The 24,822-nt window shown below is 43.6% G+C and overlaps 1 protein-coding gene across 6 annotated transcripts in view; it reads right to left on the reverse strand.

Annotated features, from left to right (window-relative positions):
• RAD21L1 (RAD21 cohesin complex component like 1) overlaps positions 1 to 24,822 on the reverse strand; it is a 1,165,932-nt gene that overhangs the window by 548,971 nt on the left and 592,139 nt on the right. For all 6 annotated transcript variants that reach the window (XM_078651710.1, XM_078651707.1, XM_078651709.1 and 3 more), the window contains one exon: positions 4,501 to 4,600. In XM_078651710.1, coding sequence (XP_078507836.1) covers positions 4,501 to 4,600 — 100 coding nt within the window. The remainder of the gene's footprint in view (positions 1 to 4,500; positions 4,601 to 24,822) is intronic.

The following is a 24,822-nucleotide window of genomic DNA, read 5'->3' on the forward strand; positions in this document are numbered from 1 at the left end:
ATATCTCTCTGCGCTCGCCATGAAGCTGCTGGCGGCCTGGGTGTACATGGATGCCCAGTTTAGGGGTTTCGAGTGGACTCCAGGGCTCTCGGACAGAATAGCATTATACGCGGACGACGTCCTGTTCTTTCTTACTGCTCTAGACAGGTCGGGCCGTGGCTGCTGTGTATTTTACAGATATTTGGGGAAACCTCAGGATTATACATAAACCCACGCAAATCTACGCTATGGGACCTTTGGCGCAGGGGGGAGCGGTCGACAGTGGCTGGGCACATGGGCTGCATCGGTTCAACTGGCGGTGGGGGGGGGGGCGAAATATTTGGGGGTCTTACTGTCGGATGAGCCAGCAGTGTCCTGGGACATAATCTGATCCCGGTGTGAGATCGTACCCAGGAGGATCTTAAGGTCTGGTCCCATATGCGCCTGTCCATATACGGAAGGCCGGCCATATTCAAGATGGTGGCGCTTCCCCGCCTCCTCTAGCTACTGCAGAACCATCCATATCAAATCTCACCCCAATGGTTCTGGCAAGTGAATGCAGCGCTGGGACAGTTTCTGTGGGAGGGGGGCAGCATGAGGGTGGCACTGCGCACATGTTTCTTGTCTACCTACTCCGGAGGCCTGGCTACATTGGATGTCCTCTCCTACTATCAAGCCTCACATCTGCTGGTCCTCAATGAGTGGGGGTATGGAGACAGGGGGGACCCGATGTATGCGGCCGAGCGGCAGCTTATGGGACGCCATTCCCTACATACACTCTTGTACTCCGCAGCGCTTCAGAGGCCTTTGCCACCGGCCATGCGGGTGGTATTCTCCGTCTGGAGACAGGCACTAAGTAGGATGGGGTGGTGGATTACCTTAACTTGTGCGACCCCCTTTGGGGCAATGGACGCCTGCCTCAGCTGGCAGCACTGCAGGGCTTCCAGGGGTGGGACACAATAGGCATTTCGGTACTGGGTGATGTTGTGAAGGATCTGACCCTCAAATCATTTCAAGACCTGCAGGAAGAATAGGATATGCCGCGAGCCCAATTCTATCACTACCTACAATTTAGGCATGCCCTCGCCCCCAGCCTGTAGGGCCTAGAGTCGCTCCCCGACTTAAGCCCCATTGAAGCGAAGGTCTTCATGGGGGAACTTCCAGACCGTAAGATCTCCCGCATGTAACAAATGTTGGTCATCCACTGCTTCCCCAGCCTGCAGAGGCTCAAGCATGGCGGGTGTGGGTGAACTGGAGGAGGAGGACTGGGCTGAGGCTCTAGTGGGCCCACGAGGGGTGGCAACAGCAACACGCTTGCGGATAATGCAGTTTAAATATCTACACAGAGTGTACTTTACCAGGAAGCGCCTGTGGAAGGCAGGACTGATTGCATCGCCGGACTGCCTCTGCTACCAACTGGAGGAGGGTACGCTCCTACATATGGTCTGGGACTGCCTCTCACTATATAGATTCTGGAGGGGGGTATATTCTTGCTTATCTGAGGTATTGGGCTGGGAACTCCCCTGTACGCCGCGTCTGGCCCTGCTACACGTCATGGAGGGAGTGGGGGGTAATTGTAACAAGCTACACCTCCTGCTATTAGGTCTCATACAAGCGAAAAGAGACATTGCTAAGGCCTGGAAGTTGCCCAGGGCTCCATCTGTGGCTACATAGAAAAACGGGCTAGATTTATGTATGGGGCTCGAACAACCTGTTTTTCTGGCCACGGGACGCCCGCGCAAACACTACAAGCTATGGCACAGGTAGGCGTATTACCGGGGGCTAGACCTGGACCCGCCACGGGAGATGGAGGCACGCTTGCCGGACTGATACATATACAGTTCCCATGTTTGAATAGCGGCGGGCGGGATGACCCCAAGGGACTGCGATTCCTGGGTGTGCAGTTGCAAAGAGGATGGCTTTATGTGACATGGGCGCAATCTGAAGGGAGGGGGGTATGGGGGGAGGGGTTTGTTACAATGTGATTTGTTTATTGTTCATAAAAGTCAGTCAAATTATTGTATATTTGATATGTGCAGTAGCCTCTGGAGTACAGGGCCCTGCAATTATGTGAAGCTAGACAAACGAAATTTGTTAAAAAAAACAAAACTCTTGAGATCATCCTGAAGGCTGCTCTCCACAGCTACCACTTAGAGAGCTTTCTATGGTTATCAAAGACCACTAAAACCCCCATAAGGGTTGCCTGGATTAGTGAAAGGTACTTCACAAATAAGTGTGCACCATACACTAAGCCAGCCTCCTACGCTTTCAACCACCTTGGAGAGATATTCAAAGTGGCTTTAGCAGGCAACAGATACCACCAAGTCCACAGAAACACACTGGACCTCTATTGATGTCAATTGATGCCTTTCCGCAACATGGGAAAAAGTCAGTACTTCTCTTGATGTTGATAAATGCTTCTCATTCAACACTGTGTGGAGTTTTTCTACAGGGCTCGACGTCGACTGCAGCTTCTACGCATGGATGTCTAGTAGAAGTCAACAGCTATTTCAACAGCAATGTCATGCTGTTAGACTTAGACGGCCAGGATGGTCACCTGGCCGTTGACCTTGACAATGAAGCAGTCTCGGATCCGAGGAGTGTCTCAATTTCGATTATCTGGTTTTTTTTTCAGCTTCAAGCTGGCCCCATCTTTGACAGGGTCTTCAACGTGGAAGGCGAAAATATTGGTATTTTCCTAGACATCAAATGGGACAGCTTTTCTTGGTGTTTTCCCAGGATCTGCCCCTATGGGGGGTCTTTGGGACGAGAGGAGGGTTCATTGGAGGATGACTGGTGTTCCAGAAGGCATTTTGTTGATCCAACTGGTCCTCTCACCTGAAGTCAGATCTTCTCCATGGCCAATATACACATATACATACACACACACATATATATACACGTTATTACACATATATACATACACATATATACATACACATACATACACACACATATGCACATACATACACACATCTTAAGCACTACATACAAGGTTGCTACATTCATACAGAATATTAAAGAAGTGTTCCGGAGTCCCCGCACATGGGCATGACTATATATTGCGATGAATACTGAGGAGGATCCCCTGGAAGAGAACTGCTGTATCAGTGTAGTGATCATGCATTACATTGGGGTTCGGAAATCCGGGAGATCATCCAAATAAGTACTGGCACCAGTTTAGAGCCCAGACGTGAGACACAATTAAGCATGGTCATACGCAAAGAAAATGGGCAAGTACGACAAAACAGGGATATTGCTTTACTCAATAATCTGGATTGCAGTGTTATAAATTAAAGGCCTTGAGGTCGAACTCCCTTGTCCCCACTGCTTGTAACTCACTACTCATACTCTCGCCAAAGGCCACTGAGGTCAGATGTGCTTGAGGGCGTCTTTGATTGTGGTGCCGACAGGGCAGTTGGAGCCAAATGGCATGGCTTCAGTATAAGCTCCAGATCCAGGAGCGGCGTAGGCGCCCGGTCCAAAGAGTACTGTTTGTACCAACCATGGCTTTCTGGAGGTGGTGGACCAGAAGAACTCTGGCAGGATACTGGGCTCAAAGCTCGACCCCCTCCAAGGCGATGTTCTGCCTCTGTACGGTGCCCAAGATGTCGAGGACATGGGGTGGTCTTACTCGCAGTAGCAGTCTTCGGTGGATGACGCTGGGGAGTTGGCGGCATATTTTCTTCAGCCTCGGAGCCAGAGCTCTTTTTCAGGGAAAATAACTTGCCCTCTGTGGTGAAAGTCCCTGGCTGCAGCTTCGACATACTGTTCACCAAGGAGATTCAGAGTGTCATTGCTATGCTGGTGCACCATGGAAGCGGATACAATGCATTGAACTCTACAATAGTGCAAGGTCTTATTACGGAGAGCGAACACGGCAGCCCAGCGGAAGCAGGTCTGCCCACGGATACTTGGCGCAGCACTTTGGGCAGTTGCTGAATGGAGTCCTTTCCATCACAGATGCAACATTCTCAGGTAATAAATTGCAGATAAGGCTCCACAGGGCATGAAAAAGTTGATTGTGGAGTCAGACGAGGTTGTGCAACACTTTGAGACAAAGTGAAGACATGACAATTGCTTACCCAGAGACTAGAGAATCTCAACGGGCCCAGCAACAACACTACGAGGTGTCGGCCTGGAGCTTGGTGACACGTCTGAAATCAGACGGTGAAGGAACGAAAACACAATCTAACAATGGAATTGATCACACACACATTGCCAGCACTGGGTGGAGTCACTATATACTTGAAGACTTCTTCAAAGAAAACAAGTTGTACAAGTCCGAACACAACAGTAGATGCCATGAGTACGCATTAACAACCTTTTGTTATACATTTGCATGAAGAAAAAAAAGAAATCATCAAGTCACTGTTTTTTTTATCATCTCTTTTCAAGATAAATATATGCACTACTAAGGTTTGTGATTACCAACAATATGTTTTACACCTTCCACATGCTAGGCGACTGGGTTAATAACGAGAGAACATGAATGTTACAACAGTACAATAAAAGCATTACTTTATGTCAGGAAGCTTCATTTCAAATTCATGAAACTCTTCAGGCAGGGTTATGGCATTGTAGGTGGCTTCCAGATTATCTCCAGGAAGATCAACTACACCTATTTGAAAACACAAGAGACAAATGAAGCTTCATTAGAAATTAATAATAATGATCATCTTTATTGGCAGTAGGTACAAAGCACGTTTGCGTATAATACCACTTCATAAAATTACGTAAAGATGCAAGAAATAACATCTTAAAATGCAGGACATATATACACATTTAGAAGGCACAAATGGAACTCCTTTACAGAAACCAAAAGTCATATTAATCGCCATTAGGCCTAATCTTGTCCCCAACATTTTGTACTAGTCATCCGAATGGTTTAGAATATGAGCTATCAGCATGACAAAATGTAACTGTGACTTGCACTGTACGACTTAAACTATAATTCCCAAAAACATTAAATTGCGTTGTACGCTTAAGCATTAGAGGATGTACAACACAATTTAATAAGAAAATGAGAAGGATTAGGTTACTTACCCTGTAAGTATCTGTTCTTGGCATGTAGAGCGCTAATTCACATGCTTTGCATACACCTGCCATCTAGTGTTGGGTCCGGATGTTTTCAAGTTGTTTTTCTGTGAAGACGTCTTTTCCAGTCCTTTCGGTGATAGTGTGCATGGGCATCGACTCCATTGTTAGATTGTTTTCCTGCAAGAGGGTGAGAATGAAGTAGGTGTACTATATAGATGTCCATGTGTATGTAGTGCGAATAAGAACCGCAACAACCACAGGTGTCCGGGGAGGAGGGAGGGCGCATGTGAACCTACTGTCCTACATGCCAAGAACAGATGCTTACAGGGTAACAATCCGTTCGAGGCATGTGTGCTGTAGATACACAGGCTTTGCCTAGATTGGATAGCAGTAATCTCCCAAAGCGGTGGCTACCAGTGGGTGTTGCAGTTGTTTGAAAAAGTGTTTTTAGCACTGCTTGTCCTACATTAGCTTGCTGACGTGCTAATACGTCCACACAATGTTTGGTAAATGTGTGAGGTGTCGACCATGTAACTGCCTTACATATGTCAGCTAAGGGAATGTTGCCTAAAAAGGCCAGAGATACTCCTATGTTGCAAGTAGAAAGTGCTCTAGGAGGTATATTAAAGTTATTTTAGATATACCAAAGCAAGTTTGAATATATTTAACAATCCATCTAGAAATACCGGATTTAGAGATAGGATTTCCTTTATGAGGTGGAGTAAATGCAACAAAAAGTTGTTTCACGAAAATCTTTTGTTCTATCAATATAGTATAAGCTCTTTTGACATCAAGTATGTGTGTTGAGCCCTTTCTGCTATTAAATCAGGTTGCGGGAAGAACACGGGTAACTCAACGGATTGGTTAATATGAAAAGCAGAAACTACTTTTGGGTTTGTATGAAGAACCACGCTATCTTTATGAAATTGAAAGAAACGTTCTTATAAGGTTAATGCCTGTAGTTCAACAACACGTCTTAATAAAGTGATAGCAATTAGAAAGACAAACTTACAGGAAAGAAATTGTAATGAACAATTGTGTAATGGCTCAAAAGGTGGACCCATAAGCCTTGTGAGAACAATGTTAAGGTTCCAAATAGGTGCAGGTGGTACCCTGGATGGTATTATTCTTTTAAGGCCTTCCATAAAAGTTTTAATTACTGGAACTTTGAATAAGGATAAATATGGTCTGTTTTGCAGATATGCAGCTACTGCCGCAAGGTGTAGTGGAATAAATGTGTAGGCTAAGCCAACTCACTGTAGTTGCAAATGATAAATAATATTTTGTACAGATGCATCTAGCGGATCAATTGTGTTATTGTTACAATATAGAACAAACCTTTTACACTTTGCTGCATAACATGCTCAAGTGGTAGATTTTCTTGCTTCTTTAAGAATTTTCATACAATCTGGTGGTAGATTTAGGTACTCTAGGACTTCAGGAGCCAGATCGTTAGTTTGAACTCCTTGGGTTTTGGATGTCGGATTTCTCCATGGTTCTGTGTAAGAGGGTTGGAAGTGTGGTGCAGCTTTTGGTTTGGAACCACTGTCAGTTCTAGTAGTGTGGCGAGCCATGGTTGGCGAGCCTATGTGGGAGTCACTAGAATCAGTGTGAGTGATGTCTGCCTGAGATTCCGAACCAGAAATGGAAGGAGAGGGAAAGACGGAAAAACGTCCAGTTCATCCATAGGGCATTGCCTTTGGATAGATGGTGTGGGAAATTGGAGGCGAAGTTGGGCATTTTGAGTTCTCTGTTGTCGCAAATAGGTCCATCTGTGAAAACCCAATGTTTGGAAGTATGGAAGGAGAACCTGGGGATTCATTTTTAATTTGTGTACTTGTTGCAGCATCTTGCTGAGGTGGTCAGCAAATTGGCTGGACATACCTGGAAGGTGTTTTACCAGAAGATGAATTTTGTGATGTAATGCCCAATGCCAAATGGCCAGAGAGGTGTGACAACTGTAGAGTGTGTGTCCCCCTGTTTTTATACATGGTACATAGCAGTCATACTGTCCGTCCGGCCTACGAAAACGTTTGTTGAGGCTGAAAAGCTTTTAGTGCTAGATAAACAGCTAGAAGCGCCAAGTAACTGATGTGGAGACTCTTATGTTTGGTGTCCCATATACCCTGAATTGTTAGATATTAGATATGAGCATCCCAACCTGAAAGAGATGCATCTGCTGTTAGTAAGACTTGTGGAATCGGGTCGATGAAGGGTCGCCCTTTAGATAGGGTTTGTGTGTTCCATCACTGCAGAGAGCGATACGTGCGGCTGTCTAACAACACTAGATCTGTTAATTGGCCCAGTGATTGATTCCACTGACGTGCTAAGCATTCCTGTACATGACATGTGTAATCTTGCGTGAGGCACTATTAAAATGCTTGATGCCATTATGCCTAATAGTTACATAACAGTTCTGACTGTTGGGTATTGGCTGTTTTGAAAATGTAGTAATACAGTTTGGAAGTTTTGAATTCTGGCTGCACTGAGAGAGGCTATAGCTGTGAGAGTGTTTAGCGTTGCTCCCAGATATGGTTGCAGCTGTGAAGGTTGAAGATGAGACTTTAGTGCATTGACTGTAATCCCAATTGATGGAGGTTTATGGTAGCTTGAGTGTGTTGTAAACACTTTTGCTATGTGTGGGCTATGATGAGCCAATCATCCAGATATGGGAATACATGAATTTGTTTTCTTCCTAAATGAGCTGCTACGACTGCTAGACATATTGTGAATTCTCTGGGTGCAGTAGTCTCTCCGAATGGGAGTACTTTGAATCAGTGGTGATTTCCTGCTATCACAAATCTGAGATTTGCGATGTGCTGGGTGGACAGGACTATGGAAGTATGCATCCTTTAAGTCTAGTGTGGACATAAAGTCACCTTGTTGTAGAAGTGGAAGCACTTGTTGAAGGGTACCAATATGGAAGTGTTCTGGCAGTATGTATAGGTTGAACGTTCTGAGATCTAAAATTGGTCGTAGAGACCCATCCTTCTTGGAGATTAGGAATTAAAGTGACTAAACTCCTGATCCTTGGTCTTGTAATGGAACTGGTTGTATAGATCCTTTTTTTAGAAGAACTTCTTCTTTGAGGAGCCGCTGGTGTAGCAGGAGTTTGTGAGCGCGAGGTGGAATAGTGGGAGGTTTGCTGGTAAACTTCAAGCAATAACCATGTTGGATAATGTCTGATACCAATTTGTCTGATGTTATGGATTGCCAAATGGGAAAGAATTGTTGTAGTCTACTTCTGACAGGTGTAAAATGGTCAGGGGGAATTGTAGGCAAGTCATTGTTTGTTGGGAGATGGAGAGGTACGTGTTGTTGTGCCTATACATCTAACTTTACATAACATATTATGTGTATTTGAAAAGCGCACGTTCACCCAGAGGTACATTGGCGCTGAATAACAGATGTTCATTGTTACCCAACACAATGGTACTCATTTTATCGACCTCAGATGGATGAAAGACTGAGTGGACCCGCCGGGATTTGAACCTGTAACCATGAGGTCGAACACAGGCACCTGCAATGGACGCATTAGTCCACTGAGCCACCAGACCCAGCTTTGAAACTTTGAAATAGTTTCCTCTGGACCCACTTTTATAGAAACCTCTGTATGGTGAGGGTTGTGTGTTTGACCTGTAGGACGACACATTGGGATCTGAGGAATTACCTTTGGAATCTCCTCTATAAAATGAGCTGCGAAAGGAGCCTCTATTGGATGGTGACTGAAGGCTCCCATTGATTTTGCCACTTCTGTGTCATTCATTTTCTCAAGTGACTCCTCTACTTGAGGTCCAAAAAGATTCTGTTTGATAAAGGGGGCATTAAGAATAGTTTGTTGAACCTCCAGTTTAAACCCAGAGATTCCCAGCCAAGGACGTCTTCTAAGAAGAATGCTGGTGTTAATATCCCTTGCTGCAGTATCAGCAGCATCTAGTGCACATCTGATGGAATAATTAGATATTAGTTTCCACTCCTGCACTAATTCTTGTACTTTTTTCTTGTGTTCTTCTGGGAGATATTGGAGTAACTGCTACATTTCATCCCAGTGGGCCCTGGCATATCTTGCTAATAGGCCTTGTGTGTTGGCTATACGCCAACGGTCGCGGATTGTGCAGCCACCGTTTCCCTGATGCATGTTTTAACTAAGACTCTTTGTCTGGAGGTGGTGCAGCTAATGAAGTTTGGGAATTTACTCTTTTCCGAACATTGGACACAACTAAGAAATTTAAAGGAAACTGTTCTCTAATAAAATCAATTGGAGGAAGTTTGAATTAGTTGTCAATGCTGGGTGTTGAAATACGAGCCCGTACGGGGTCTTTAAAAATATCATCAGCATGTAGCATCATGCCTTTCAACATAGGTAAAGAGTGTGCCGTCCTATGTGATGTTCCTAAAGTTTCAAATAAAAAAACCTCCTCTAAGGATTCCTTATAAAGTGTGACCACACTGGAAATGAACTCCTGGTATGCTGTGTTGTCAACAAGCGATGATGGCTTTGTAGGGTATAGATTAGGATCATTATCTATTGGAGGATCAATGTTATAATCATTCCATGGATCCATTGGTGGTAGACTATCATTACCCCTATAATCAAGATCAGGCTGTGTGTGTAGAGAATCCTGTGGTGTAATGTCTAAAGGGTTTGGGCCTGGTGGTTGTGAAGATGGTGGAGGGGTTTGAGGAGCAGGGTGGATACGGCTTTTAGCCATGTCTTTTTTCTTCTTTAGAGGAGTTTTGTAACTTCTATCCTCTGAAGGAATGTTTCTTTTGGAAGGTGTGACATGTTTAGCTAGTACGAGCCTAGAGTCTGGATTAATGTAGATTTTCTTCTGCTTAGGATCCAGTTTCTCGTGCCTAATCTCGAGGATCAGTTCCGGAGGCTTTTGATTAACATCCTTTGTTTTCAATGTAGAAATTTCCGGTGCCGAGCTGGACCTGTCCTTTTTATCCTTTGGAGCAGAAGTTTCGGTGCCGAAGGTAGTTTCTCATCTTGGTCCCGAGCCGGAAGGCTGACTGTTTCGGTGCCAGGCCCAAGGGCGGGGTGTTAGAATAAGTGTCTCGGTGCAGACCATGGATAAAAAAGCAGTGGGGCCCAGAAGCCTACTGTTTGATGGAAGAAAGTTTGAGGGGCAACGGGGCTTTGTTACTCATGGCACCCTGTCCCGCTGAATATCTTCAGACCCTATCTTGATTTCCAGTTCCAAATCAGATTCTTGGAAAGAGAAGGCTGCCTCCTCTTCTGTTGCCGCTATCTCATTTCTACATGCTCGGTATCTTCTCCGAAGATATTTGAGGTGTGTTCAATGTTCTAGAGAAGGATGGAGGATTGTGCCTTTTCAAATTCGTATGTATTTATGCTGAATGATTTCCAAGCGTTCTGTGGTGATTTTCAAACAAGACCACAGAGACCTGTTCACCTGACTTCTAGACATAAGATCGTCAGCCACTAACCCTGCCTTGAAAAAGCCCTCAGCCGATGGGCCACATGGGCGAAACACGTGTTGGCTGTTTCTTTACTTTGTCTTTGTCCTATGCATGTACAATAGCGTAGTGTATTAGTGTAGGAATGGTGCGACTGAGGATTTTGTTAGCGGAGCAGACTGCGAGAATACTTTTGGCCATTCTCTAGTTTGCAGGGAGGTTACACTCCATGGAGCATCTAATGCTTCCAAGGAAACTGGTCATGTAATATGAAAGGTTACCCGACTGCTGCGATTTGTCTGGCGTTCAGACTGCTCTCGAATGGAAGCTATTTGAGGAGGTTGCTGTGGGATGAAACCGTGAATACCGTATCTGGTGACGGTTTCTGGAGTTATGACCTCTTGTACGCAAGTACTGTTTCCACCTGGCTGTACATTTAGGGATGCGATAATCTAGCCTTCTATAAAAATTCTAAATGTGAACTTTGATGATTTAAGCAGACCAAAAGCCTTATTGTTTCAGAAGGATGTGGTCTTCGCGTCTGCAAAGCAGATGCTTGATCTTCAAGTTGCAAGGTCTTCCTCTGAAATACAGTTGCTACTTTGCGCCAATCATCTACACCATTTTGGGCAGCTAGTGCATTGCGTTTTTTAAATTACCAGTATTGCAGGTGTAGTGCAATTATTAAAAACAATTGGCTCCAGGTTGGTTAGTACCTTCCAGCCGATCTTCGGAATTGTTTGATCTATCACACACTCCGTGCTGGGAGGCATTTGTGGAGGCTTACCGCTTATCCTATTCCTAGCTGCTGGGACAATGGTTTTATTCTATTTACTCCGCATGGATGTTCCGCCAAGCGACTAAATAGGAATGGCACTGCCACATGTGCTACTGTGTTGTCAGAGAATGTTGAAGTCCTTTAATGCACCCTTGCTTCAAGAACTGAATGACAATTGGTTCTTGTCCTTTCAGCCTATATGGCTAAATTTCGTGCAGCCCGTATTCCGCTATCAGCCGTGCACTTTCGAATGTACCCTGGACATATGCTTGGGGATGCAACCGGTACAATCTGACATTGCACTGCGGGTGGGTCCCGCAAAGACTCACTTGTGCAGCTGCCCATGACGAGTGCTCCAGAACGCATATTATGAGCCTGTACGAAAGCTAAAGTTCACTAAGCAAAAGGATGTTTATTATTGTTTGCTCGGCGACAGCATTGTCAGGATAGAATCAATGACAACAAACTGCCTGGGACTTCGGCATGGCAACATGGGTGAAGTTTATTATATAAACAACATCACTCCTTTATTAAACAAGAGAAGCATTTCGTTGACACTGTCAAAGTCGCCCCTTGCCGGATTTCCAGCCCAGCGGAATTCTGTTTACCTCCTGAGAAGGATGGTGCCCAGCCCTCCCACAAGACGGACTCTCAGATTAAACCTACCCACAGGTAACTGGGGAGTTAGATCACCTTACAAGGATTCTGGTAGACTAGGTAAATTAGGATAGGGAGCACTAGGAGGAATACAAATAGAACTGCACTTATATGCATGCATATATTTCATGTAACAGTACAATGGCTGAATTATTCATTTTCTTTACCATTCTCGAAATGCCGATTACTCTGTTCTGTTTCCTTCTATTGATTATTGCAGCACACAAGTTTTACACAAGATTCATATTGCTTCAATAAATATTGAAACGCCAATTCAAGTATTTCTTGTGGCTCTATCGGCATGCATGACTTAACAAACAGAAGGGTTCTAGATTGGTTTCCATGATTTCCTTGGGGAGTCAGGGTGGTCATGTTCTGAGGCTACTCACACCACCTGCTACCATACCACCTGCTACCATACTAGGTTAGGGGTATAGATGGTGCACTGTGCGCTAGCCAGGACTCAGGCCAACATATCCCAATGGCGTGCAAAGAATCAGTCTTGCACAGATTTGGCGTTTATGTTGTCCAACAAATGCATAATTTTACAGAGAAAGTATGACCCATATGACAACAGGTTACTGTAGTCCCGCAGAACGCCACCCAAAACATAGTTGAAGTGAAATCATTGCTTTTGGGTTACTGGCAATCCTTAGAAAGAGATCAGAGAACTCTGGTAACAGTAAACCTATTTAGGTCTTGACAGTATCTCGCACACGCACAGCACTAAGAAAAGACACTTGACTAAAAGTATTTATTACAACAAGGCAAACTTGTTTGTTAGTACATCTAAAATAATCACAACGGATATCATAAAAACAGCAAGAAGGTATGTTGCAAAAAACAAGAATAAAATGAAAATTTTCAACCTGGTTTAAATATTATCTAAAGGACTAACACTCTAAAACCTACTTTGATGCCCTATCCTAGGAGAGCATGTAGTAGAGTAACTTGCAGTCTTGAGTTTCTTAGGGAGAAGCAGCTCATTGCATACCTTGTTGATCGCTCAGGCTGCCATTTTCAGAATAGCCGTGGAGGAAAAGGGTTCCATGCAAAACACAAACACGTGTAGCAGCCTCCCCTCAGGTACTCAGCTCGTATCGGCGTCAGGCAAGATGCATCATCTTTTCTGAGTACCGGGAATAACCAAGATCGTCTAGGACAGTATCTTGCAAGATAATCTGGGGCAAAGGTCCGCTCTACCTAAGGGGTCAAGGTGGTCCTTAATTACTTAATATTATCAGGCGATAAAAAAACCTTTGACATAATTTCAGGATTGTTGTACATATATTACTGACCACAGGGAAAGGGTCCAAGACATATCTTTAAGACAATGGGAGATGATGGGACGTCAATTCGGACTACACCTCATTGCAGAATTATTTAAGGATGTTCTTAGATGCCCCGGACATTCATAAGGGAACACTTGCTCCAGACTGGGTGTCGCATCAGGTGTTCTAGCTAGGTCATTTTCAGAATGACTTGAAACAGTTCTATCAATGATAAGGGCAGGTGACATTCATGTAATTTAAGTTATTACTGTTCATAATAGAAATGACAGTGAGTTGGTAGAATTCAGGGAAAGTGTTAGTCTGAGATGGACTAGGGAGCCTGCTCACAACGGAGGCGGACCTTAGGGACTTTACATCACTGCATTAGAGGAAATAACCTCACAACTTTAGCTTAAGGTGGCTAATAGGTGGAAACTATGCCCTCAACTTCAAATCCCCTCTACTGAAACCTATTAAATGCAAAAGGAAAATGCTACTTACCAGTATGCATCTGTTCTTGGCATGTAGAGCAGTTGAGTTATATAGTTGTGCATGGATCGCCATTTGGTGTTGGGCTCGGATGTTTGCACTTTGTTTTGTCTTCGAAGAAGTCTTTGTAGTCACGAGATAGGTGACTCCTCCTTAGGGTAACAGTGTGCATGAGCATCAACTCAATCTCCAGATTGTTTGCGCCATATGAGGGTGATAATGGAGTTTTTAAGAAAAAGAAAAGAGTTGTCCATGTGTGATGTATCTAAGTAAGGTACTACTGCAACAGATAGAGGTATCCGGGGAGGCGGGTGGGCGTATATGACTTCAGCTCTACATGCCAAGAACAGATGCATACTGGTAAGTAGCATTTTCCATTCGAGGCATATGAGCTGTAGATCATTTACTTGTGCAGAGACTATACAGCTCTTTCTGCCACTGAGTCTGGTTGAGGGAAAAACTGGGAGTTCAACAGATTGGTAAAGATAGAAGGCAGATATTACTTTAGGTAAAAATTTGGGGTTAGCCCTAAGAACCACTTTGTTTTGATGAATTTGCAAAAATGGTTCTTGTATGGTTAATGCCCGGATTTCACTAACTCTTCTAAGAGATGTGATAGCGACCAGAAAGGCTACTTTCCAAGTTAGGAACTGTAATTCGCATTTGTGCAGAGGTTCAAATGAGGGACCCATGAGTCTGGTAAGGACAATATTGAGATTCCACACTGGAGAGGGTGGAACTCTGGGTGGAATTATTCTTTTGAGTCCTTCCATAAACACTTTGATAGAAGGTACTCTAAACAAAGACAAGTGTTGTCTGTTTTGGAGATAAGCTGCTATTGCAGCAAGATGTAGTCGTATAGATGTGTATGCTAGGTTACATTGTTGTAGGTGCAACAGATGACATATAATGTTTTGAATGGAAGCGCCTAGTGGATTAATTTTGTTTGTGCAATAAATCACAACTAGTTTCCCCTTAGCTTTAGCTGCGTAGCATGCTCTGGTGGTAGGACGTCTAGCCTCCTTAATGAGGTTTAGGCAGTCTGGCAGGAGATTGGGTAGCCAAACTCTAAAATTTCAGGTGCCAGATTGCAAGGTTCAGTTGACTGGGATCTGGATGCCTTATCTCTCCATGGATCGGAGTGAAAAGCTTGGGTGAAAGGCGTAGCTTTTGGTGAGTAAACTACTGATAGTTCCAACAGGGTTGTGAGCCATGGTTGCGAGCCATGGTTGCCGGGCCCATGTTTGAGCAAACAGGATCATTGTAAGGGAATGCTGTTTAGAGTAAGCAAATCTGCCTGACCTGTTCATCCATATTATATTGCATTGCCTTTGGACAATGGGTGTGTGTATCTGGATGCAAAGCTTGGGCATTTTGTGTTTTGATGTGTGGCGAACAGATCTATTTCTGATGTCCCCACATTTGAAAGAATGGAAGAAGAACTTGATGATGAAGTTCCCACTCGTGAGTCTGCTGTCTTTGACGACTGAGCAGGTCCGCAATTTGATTGTGTACTCCTGGGACGTGTTCCGCAATGAGGTATACGTTTTGTCGAACGGTTTCTGCATCAACATGCAAAGTCTTTTGCTTCGGATCTGGGAGATCTGGCACAAGCTGCTGTTTGGGCAAAATATCCTTTTTCGGTGCCGAGAACTTGGGGTCAGAATGTTCTTTTGCCTTTGTGTCAGAAGCTTTCTGGGGGTCTTAAGAGTCTTTAGGCTTCGGAGTATTGAGTTTGTGGCTCCGAGAACCGTTTCAGCTCCGAAATTTTGGATTTGATTTGTTTTGGATCCGAAGGCTTGTTCTTTATTCGTTTCGGCGATGCAGCTGTTTTCGGTGCGGACGAAGAAGGGTGTGGCACAGGTTTACTTTTGGGTTTCGGTGCCAAAGATGGCTTTTCGGCACCAGAATGGGAATGGATCGAGCCCACAGGCTTTTCTTTTATTTTTATAGCCGAGCCCGAAGGTGGGGCGTCTGAAATGTTTGGTTGGTGTCGACCTGAGCCCGGGGGCGGAGGTGTTACCGGAGCCTTCTGATTTATTGTGTTCGATTATAGATTCCGAATGAATTTCCCGATTCATGACCTTATATATGTACAATTCACATTGCCCTTACATAGGCATAGAAATCCAGCCCTTATTTAGGCATAGCCCATGCTACCCAAATACAGGCATGGCTACTTCCATCTGTTCATCGCCGTCACAACAATTTCTTGGAAAACCAGACTCTTAAGCCGTTAGGGACTTACCCTTGCCTGGATATTGATTTCTCCAAGAACTCATTATGCATGAACAACTATTCCTTAGGGGTTCATTCATGACGTTCATATGCCCAACTTTACGACAATACTGGCATTCCTAAGCACCTTCAAGGTATAAATATACCTTCACTTGCTATGGCACAGCACGGTGTGGTTCGGTGCAGTTCGACTACCTACTTGCATGGCGCAGCTCGCTACAGCAAGTGCCGGAGGAAGCCAACTCTCCAGCTGACGCACTGACCAAGAAGCTGACATCCTCCTGCCGAGAATCCACCCCAGTGTTTGACTCCCCTTGTGGGGTGTTGGGAAATCAAGTCCAGAGACAGAGATACCAACCTCTCTCATTCTAAGGTATGGAGCTGATTAGAACCTAGAGAATCCTTTGGCAATTCTTGGCAGAACAAAAACTTATGCTAAGCAGCACCTAATTCTTCTCTGGTATTAAACCTAGGTTAGGTACATTGGGGTAGGCGTATTTTAGAAGCACCAGTTGAGTATTTTTAGCCTGTGTTATTTATGTATGTATTTTTATATATGTCATAGCAACCGAAAATGCTATTACAGTATTATTTTATGCTACTGTTCTCGCTGTAAGCATTATACTTTGCATTTTGTCTAACGATTGTAGCAGTTCATATCTCTTGCATGAGAAATAAGACTGTTCAATAGAACTTTTTATTGAAACGCCAGTCTCTCTATTTCTCTGCAACTCTGTAGAAACGAAGCATGCACGATTGACTGAGTGAAATAATTATCTATTGTTTCCACGACTCTGAAGATATTATTCTGGTTCTAGGGGAAACAAAGTAGTCATGTTTATGCGGTTGTCAGAGACTAATCCCTTTTTGTTTATTCGAGAAAGTTTCTAGTGACCTCTGAGTTAGCTGGCACACACACAATTAAGTTTAATGTACTCGATAGAAGCATACTGACCTCAGTCCTATGTCAAATCTATAGTGTATATTATTCCAATGCACAGAGCGTATTGGGAATATAGGAACTACACTACATGGCGCCCAATGGTTTGGTAAGGCACTAATTTACCTCTAGATACTGAAGTAACTCAGTCGTGCTTTTCTCAGAGATCCTTTACTCATAATACTCCAATAGACATCAGGAGTGGGTAAGGGATAATATCCGCCCTAGCTAAGTAGGACAAACAAATCCTATGTATTCGTTTTTGGTTTGGTCAACGTTGAAGGATACAGAGTTCCAAAATATTGTGCACCTTATCTTTGTTCCCTTGAAACTTGCTCTGCAGTTTTCATTAAACAAAAATGTCCCTAAACGGGGATAACAACACCGAAACCGGTGGAGCTGCGGCTGATCCAGCCGATGTAGCTCTTAACTTTACAGGTTTTCAAGAAACCGATGAGGACGCTAAAGCAATTCCTTTAAATTTAAGGAAAGCCATCACTATAAAACATATAAAACATGGCCTAACATCGAGAGGTGGTAGGGCAGTTTTCGTGATAGAGGCACATGAATATCACCAGACAGAGGTATTCTATTCATGGATAGTCTTCCCAGAAGCAAATCATATAACACATTTGTTTCACTTCTACAAAGAAGATGAACCACCGGTTGAGTATATTCCTTTCGAGGATATTGAAATTCCACTCAAATACCCGGAGCATGAGCTCTGGTTTAAAGGCGCCCTAAAACATTTAAATCACATTATCAGGCTCGGTCCACTATGTAGACAAGGAGCAACATGATCGGCAATAGCCTGCTGCACACCTGACCCTGACATTGAATCAATGTCGGGTTATTAATTACTTAGTAATATACAAAGATTAGTAGAATTATACAGTTAAATAACTGTCTGAAAGTCCTGAAAAGGTCTTTACTAAAAACACTCCACCCTCTTCTAAAAAGAAGTGGGAAAATAGCAAACAAACTTCTAAAGAGAAGCGTTCTCAATCCAGAGGTAGGTCTCCTTAAAAGGAGCCCTCCGAAAAGAGGTATAACCTCAGAAATAGGGATAATTTGAGAAAACCTGATAGATATCAAGATACCGATACACGTTCCTCTCGTACCTTTCAGACTTTGTCACAGAAATCCAAAAGAAGAGGACGGTCAGAAAACAAAGAAGAACGCGTGAAGTCCAAAGACGATCAACCCGTTCAGAAAAACAAGAAACCTCAATTTACCAAAAACAGCAGGTCTAAAAATCAGAAATGCCGAGATCTTGAGGACACATCTCAAGAACGGAGAATGGGCTCAGACAATGTTGGACATCGCAGAAGAAGTAAAAATAGCTCGCCAGAATCTGAAGGATCATCTGGAGACAGTGGACTTGAATGAATACATCCAAGTTGAAACTGCATACACCAGAATTAGTTCTCCACATAAGTTATATGAAGTAACACTCCGGATGGAGGGAGACATACCAAGAAAAGTGAGCACTCTTTTGGGAGCGACTTTCTAAGGGTTATGACATTCTTCTAGCTGAACAAGACTGGCCACCACAATTTGTCAGGGAGTGCCCACATGGCGAATACATCATTATGCCAGCCTTCTCTAATCATATTCCGATTCATTTGAAGTATACATATGCCAGGAAATGGGCAGTCGTCCAAGCTCCAGTATTATACAAAAATCATGTAGGATGGGATGAGGACTCGCCTACACCATAAAATCCAACTAAAAAAATCAACCAACTACACAAAGGCAATACCTAGTTAAGCAAGAAGCTAAAGAACAGGTCAGGGAGATATTAGATCAACTTGAATACCAAGGGGTGATTGAAAAATGCACCTCGTCAATGAACAATCCTTTGTTTCATGTCTCCAAACCAGACAATACATATCGTCTAGTTTGGATTACAGATATCTAAATTCTTGTTGCAAAACATTTGCAGTGCAAAATGCACACAGTACAGCATTAATGAATAACATTGTGCGTAAAAAATATAAAACCACATTAGATATATATTTCTAACGGTTTCTTTTGTCAAAATATTGCACTTAAAGCAGGTATTTGACTGCTTTCTCAATTATGGGGACACAGTTCACTTCTGTCGTCTCCCTCAAGGATTCAAGAACAGTCCTGGGTTATTCTAAGCAAGAGTAACAGAGTTACTACAAACTTATGATGATGAAACATTATCATATGTAGATGACATCTATCTGACATATGATGACTTGGATAGGCACTTGAACAGAGTGAACACCATTATACTTGGATTAGTCTCTGAGGGTTACAAATTCAATTTAAAAAAATCTAGAATTGCCCATCTCAACGTCCTATTTCTAGGGTATGAGTTATCAAGTGAAGGCAAAAGCCTGGCAGCCAACTTTCTAGAGAAATGTGCGCTGCTCCAACCTCCAAAAACGCTGAAAAATGTAGTCGATTCTAGGAATCTTAAATTTCGGAAGAACTTGCATTCTAAACTACGAAGAAAGTGTTAAACCTCTATACGAATTAATCAAACCTGATTTTAAAACAGTAAATTGGACACAAAAACACACAGAAATGTTGCGTTCATTGCAAACAGCAAAGCATTTGCAAACACACGTAAACGTACGTAACTTAGTGATCCGAATCATTCCGGGTCAATGCGGATTCACCTACTTAACTTTTAACGAAGGTGAAAAAGTACCAATAGCTTACAAATCACATTTGTATACACAAGCAGAAATTAAATTCACTTCAACAGAAACAATTCTGACAGCTGTTCAGACTGCTGTAGCAAAAGAAAGAGCCCTGGCACAGGAAAAAACGCATAATGGTCATAACTCCTGTACCTGCCTTAGAGGCAGTAACAAAAGCGAGCATTCCAAATGCTAAAGCTTTACGTCCAAGATGGATACAATGGGTTAATTGTCTTACTGCAACAGATATTGAATAGGTTTTTGATCCTTATTTAAAGAAACAAGCATTTCGACAATACGAACAAGAATGTCCTCTGCCTACTGAAATTCAGCCTCTTGACCAGTATGAATGTATAATTTATAATGACAGATCAGCTCAACCCGCTACGGGGGGGAAACAAGCCTATAGTGCGGCGTGCGCGATTGTTAAAGGTTATGGGCGCGATGGCAAATTTAGAAAAATGGTCACTAAAACTCAATCCTTAGGCGATTGTACAGCTCAGCAAGCTGAACTACAAGCATTCAAGATGGCACTTGAGAATACGGATCGTGAATTCCCCACACTCATAGTGTGCGATTCCTTTTATTGTGTTCAATCTTACAATGAATACATGCAAAACTGGCTTTAAAACTGTTTCAAAGAGGCAAAAGGTGGCACAATTAAGCATAAAACGCTTTGAGAACAAGAAGTTCAATTACTAGAAGGACTACAAAACACTCACGTCATACATACGCTGAGTCATCAACGTGACGGAGTTCACGTAGAAGGGAATTCATTGGCTGATGAAGCCGGGAAGGCAGCTGTGCAAACGGCTTCCGTAACTGCAATCACTCGTTCAAAAACAAAAATAGACAGTGAAATAAGGCTGGCTGTCAATGCTACGTTACCTAAAGGGTTTCCTTTCAAATACTCATATATAACTGATGCGAACAATGTTCCATTTGCTCGAATCCCTGGAGTGGGGGATAGGGTAATTCCAAACATGGAACATAGGTTAGGACTAATCCTAGCAGCACATGAAGGGCTCGCCTCTGCACATGCAGGTGTTTCCGCCACAGTGTCATTATTAAAACAGAGATACTGGTGGCCACGCATGAGGAAACAGACCAGAAACTGCGTCTTGGGCTGTGAAATATGCCAAAAGATGAAAGTCTCTACTGTGAAATGACCTGCGCAGACGCCCCTTTTAATTTCAGATAAACCATTAGCTTGCGCTTACCTGGACCACTGCGGTCCCTTACAAAGGGATGGTAACTATAAATATATCATGGTCGCAGTGGAAACATGTTCAAGGTTTATTTGGATGTGGACTTAGCGCTCGGCTGACACTCAAACTGTTATAAAAGATTTGCGAGTCTTTAATAGGCACATATGCAATCGTCACGCTACATTCTGACCAGGGAACTGCGTTTAGCTCTCGAGCTTACGAGGAGGCCATGGCCAGTTTGGGCGGTGCATTGAGGTATTCTAGTCCATTCCATCCTGAGGGAAATTCGGTTGTGGAGAGAAAAAAACGGGACATAAAGCAATCTATAACAGCTAGGGTATTAGGTTCGGGTGACGGGTGGGTTAAACATCTAATAAGTGTCCAACTTAGTCTTAACAACTTGTCAAGAAGTTATCTAGGGGGTATCACTCCATATGAAGTCCTTTTTAGGACAAGAATGTTAGTCGCAGACCTTGATTGTCAGACATCAGTGGTCGACGAAAAAACATTTGATATCAAAGATCGTTTGGCTGTTTTACAGGACTTAAATGAACTAAGAACGAAACAAAGCAACGTGTCCCTGAAGCCAACCGCCACTGAGGGAGAGACGACCGTCCCAGCAAGGCCTGTCTTGGGGATCTAGTCAGAGAGAAGATCGCGGACAAGAAGGAATTTGGGCCTTCTTACAGACAACCAATACCTGTCCTAGCAATCCACGGATCAAGAACAGTTTTACTGCTGCCCCTTGCTGGTAAAAGGGAGAACAGGTTTGTGTCTATCGACTTGATCAAACCACACTCGGTGGCCGATACTAAGCAGTAGGCCAAGTGGACTCCGACCAAGTAGCAGACGCACTTCTCTAGCTACTATCCAAGAGGTTCAAACTGAGAGACTCATCACCTTTGAAGAATCTGCAGTGAGAAATGAAGGACTAAGCAACAAAGCTATGGAACTTGTACCTCTTGAGACGCAAGTAACAGTTCATCAAGAAAAACTGTCTACAATGAAGTAACAAGTAATCAAGTGGTTCCAGCGATTTCAACGAATCCTGATGCAATCCCAACATTTGACAGAGCTGCCTCTGGCTATTTCATTAACTTTGATACGTTTTCTGAGGATCCCAGCGAACCTGAAACGGCGACAGCAAAAAGAACTTTCAAAGAACAAGAAAATGACTTTTTTCTTCACATGGAAAAGACTTATCTGGTTTCACCATGGATTGCGTTGGGTGTACTATTTCTTCTACTTAGGTTAGCTCTGGTAATAACTCTGGGTATGCTGATAAATGGAAGATATGTCAAAATGGACAGAGCAAGTAAGAACATCAACTTACTCCTCAAACCACACAAATCATCTCATCGTGAACAAAGACTTGTCAGCAGTGAACTTCACAGCCGTTCCTGTACCTGATGGTATAGCTTGGGACAGAACAGAATATGACATTTTTGGCCCGTTGGAGTTGTTGAAGATTCCACACCAGTTCAAGATTTCATTAAGTGACTTTGTTTCATCTAGTACCTTTTCTGATGATTGGGACTTCGAGATTGTTAATAATATGATGTCAGACCTAGAAAAGTGTTCACTAATCATGAATATTTAGAAGGTTCTTCAGACTATGAACAAATGTATTATTATAATCACTATGGCCATCATTTCTTGCGCAAATCAACAATGCCTAGAAATGTATATATGTATAACCAATGGGAACATTGTCCTAAGCCACCAAAGGGTAGCTCAAAAACATTCGCCAATAAGTTTCCATACTTTTCAGGGTTCAATGTATCCAATCCAGAATCATTTTACTTTAGAAATATAAACAAAAGAGGACTGAAAACTATGTTAACAAATAATAAACAGATTTATTCTGCAGCCTTTTATGCCCAACTGTCTGGACTAGGTTTCGACTTTTGGAAAGACAACATTGAGACAAAAACGGTCTGGGGTACGAAAGATTAGCCAGTGCAGGGGTTAGAAGCTTTATTTAGAGCCTGTATAATACCGGAGCAAACTATGTTTTTGAATGACACTGTCCAACAGACATCTTACCTTGGGTTAGCCAAGATCAAAGACATGAACAATCCGTCTACACCTACACCTAATAGTGAAGACACTTCAGAGGGGGAGATCGACGTACATACTACTTTGCATCAGAACAGATCCAGATTGGAAAAAATGGTTGATCTGGCCCACAGACACAAACGCCTGTCAAGATAGATTCCTGAACAAAACACAGGGGTTCACATTCAATAGGCCAGACCCAAGATATGTTCAAAGACAGCATCCTGGAATAGTAACAACATACAGTGTAGGGAAACTCTGCCTTGATTGGCTACAAAGATCTACACTTAAGGATGTAAAGCAACACTTATCTTTACTTAAAGATGGCACAGACCTTAGGGAATTCTTGCTAGGACCAAGAAAACCGCGACAACCGTTTTATATATGCCGGTATTTATGCTGCTTATAATGAAGCATGGAAGATTACGCAAGCAGAGACTGCAGTACGAATACGAAAATTGATCGTATTAATTTAGAGAAAACTCTCTCTGTAGTTGACAATGGGTTGATGACTATGCTGTCCAATGAATATATCCTGGACGACAGTGTCTTCTGCCATAGACGACATGGAACAGGACTTGGTCATGTTGCAACATGGTCAGTCGCAACTACGTTCTATCATGCTATTAGGCTGGATGTTGCAAAACCTTCGTTCAGGCTATGTGCCTTGGCGATTAATCAATACCACGTCACTGTTTTCAGAATTCAATATCACTGATAAACAGATCACATTGGCACTAAGGGGAGCAGACTATACAGTGCTGAGCATTGAAAAACTGGAAAGATTGCCATTTACGGTTGCAGAGAAACCAGCTATTGAATGGATAATACATGGAACAATCACTCTGCCTGTTACAATTTTCCATTTTCAGTATTGCCTAAAACACATACCAGCAGGCACATATGAAAGGTTGGGTAAATAATACATCAAGACATCCTGGGAATTACCATACACACACAGATGCTGGAGTGGGGGGGGGGGGAAGTGTTTCTTAGTGGTAAAAACTGTGAAAACGCACTAAGTGGTTCTCTCCTTTGTCAGGGTATAAACTCACACGGGCCTGCGATGGCTCCTCTAACAATTTATCCTGCCACCTGCAAGGTTCACCGGCTGCAGTGATTGATCCAATATTTGGACACTTTTCAAATGGGAGTTACCTCATGTTGAACGATCACAGCTGCTGTGGCATGTTGCCAGGTATACCTAGGCTGTCCGGATTTCGGTTTAAAACGACTCTGCCCGAAAGTACACTACCGAATGAAAATCAGCTCACACGGTTTAAACCGAGTGTCACTGATTTTCATTGCTGTTGCACCACTTGGCCACTTGATGGAGCTACAGCATTGTAGACCAAACTGCAATTTAGGGCCGAGAAGGAAAGCAACTCTGAACGTGCGTCACCCCCAATAAATTCGGGGTGACATATTGTTTGGCACCGGGGGAAGCGGCGGCATGTGCACATTTCTTTCGTGCCTTTTTAAATGTACTACAATTGCTTAATGCCCCGCTCTGCCCGCCACTCGTATCAATCCATGCAGAGACACCTTAGACATCCAGGTACAGTGAGCGTGTCTGTTTCAACCCCCTCCCTCCACCCCCTCCTGTGGGCCTGTCTCGTCTCTGTGCTCCGCTGTAGACTCTCATTGTCTGGCTAATGTGGGGGAGGGCACCGGGGGAAGAGGCGGCATGTGCACTTTTCTTTCGTGCCTTTTTAATGTGCAACAATTGCTTAATGCCCCACTCTGACCTGCCTTGTACTTGCTGCCTGCTCTGCTGTTTTAATTATTGTGGGCCCGTGAGCAAGGGCCAGAGCAACACCAGGCCCCCTGCCTGGCTAACGTGGGGGTGGGCACGGAGGGAAGCGGCGGCATGCGCATGTTTCTTTCGTGCCTTTTAAAATGTACTACAATTGCTTAATGCCCCGCTCTGACCGCCACTCGCATCGATCCATGCATAGACTCCTTGACATCCAGGTACAGTGAGCGTGTCTGTTTCAACCTCCCCCCTCCCCTGCCTGCCCCCCCGCCTCTCTCGTCTCTCAGCTCCGCTTCTCTCATTGCC

This window comes from Lissotriton helveticus, chromosome 7 (assembly GCF_964261635.1).
Source record: "Lissotriton helveticus chromosome 7, aLisHel1.1, whole genome shotgun sequence".
Lineage (NCBI taxonomy): Eukaryota > Metazoa > Chordata > Amphibia > Caudata > Salamandridae > Lissotriton > Lissotriton helveticus.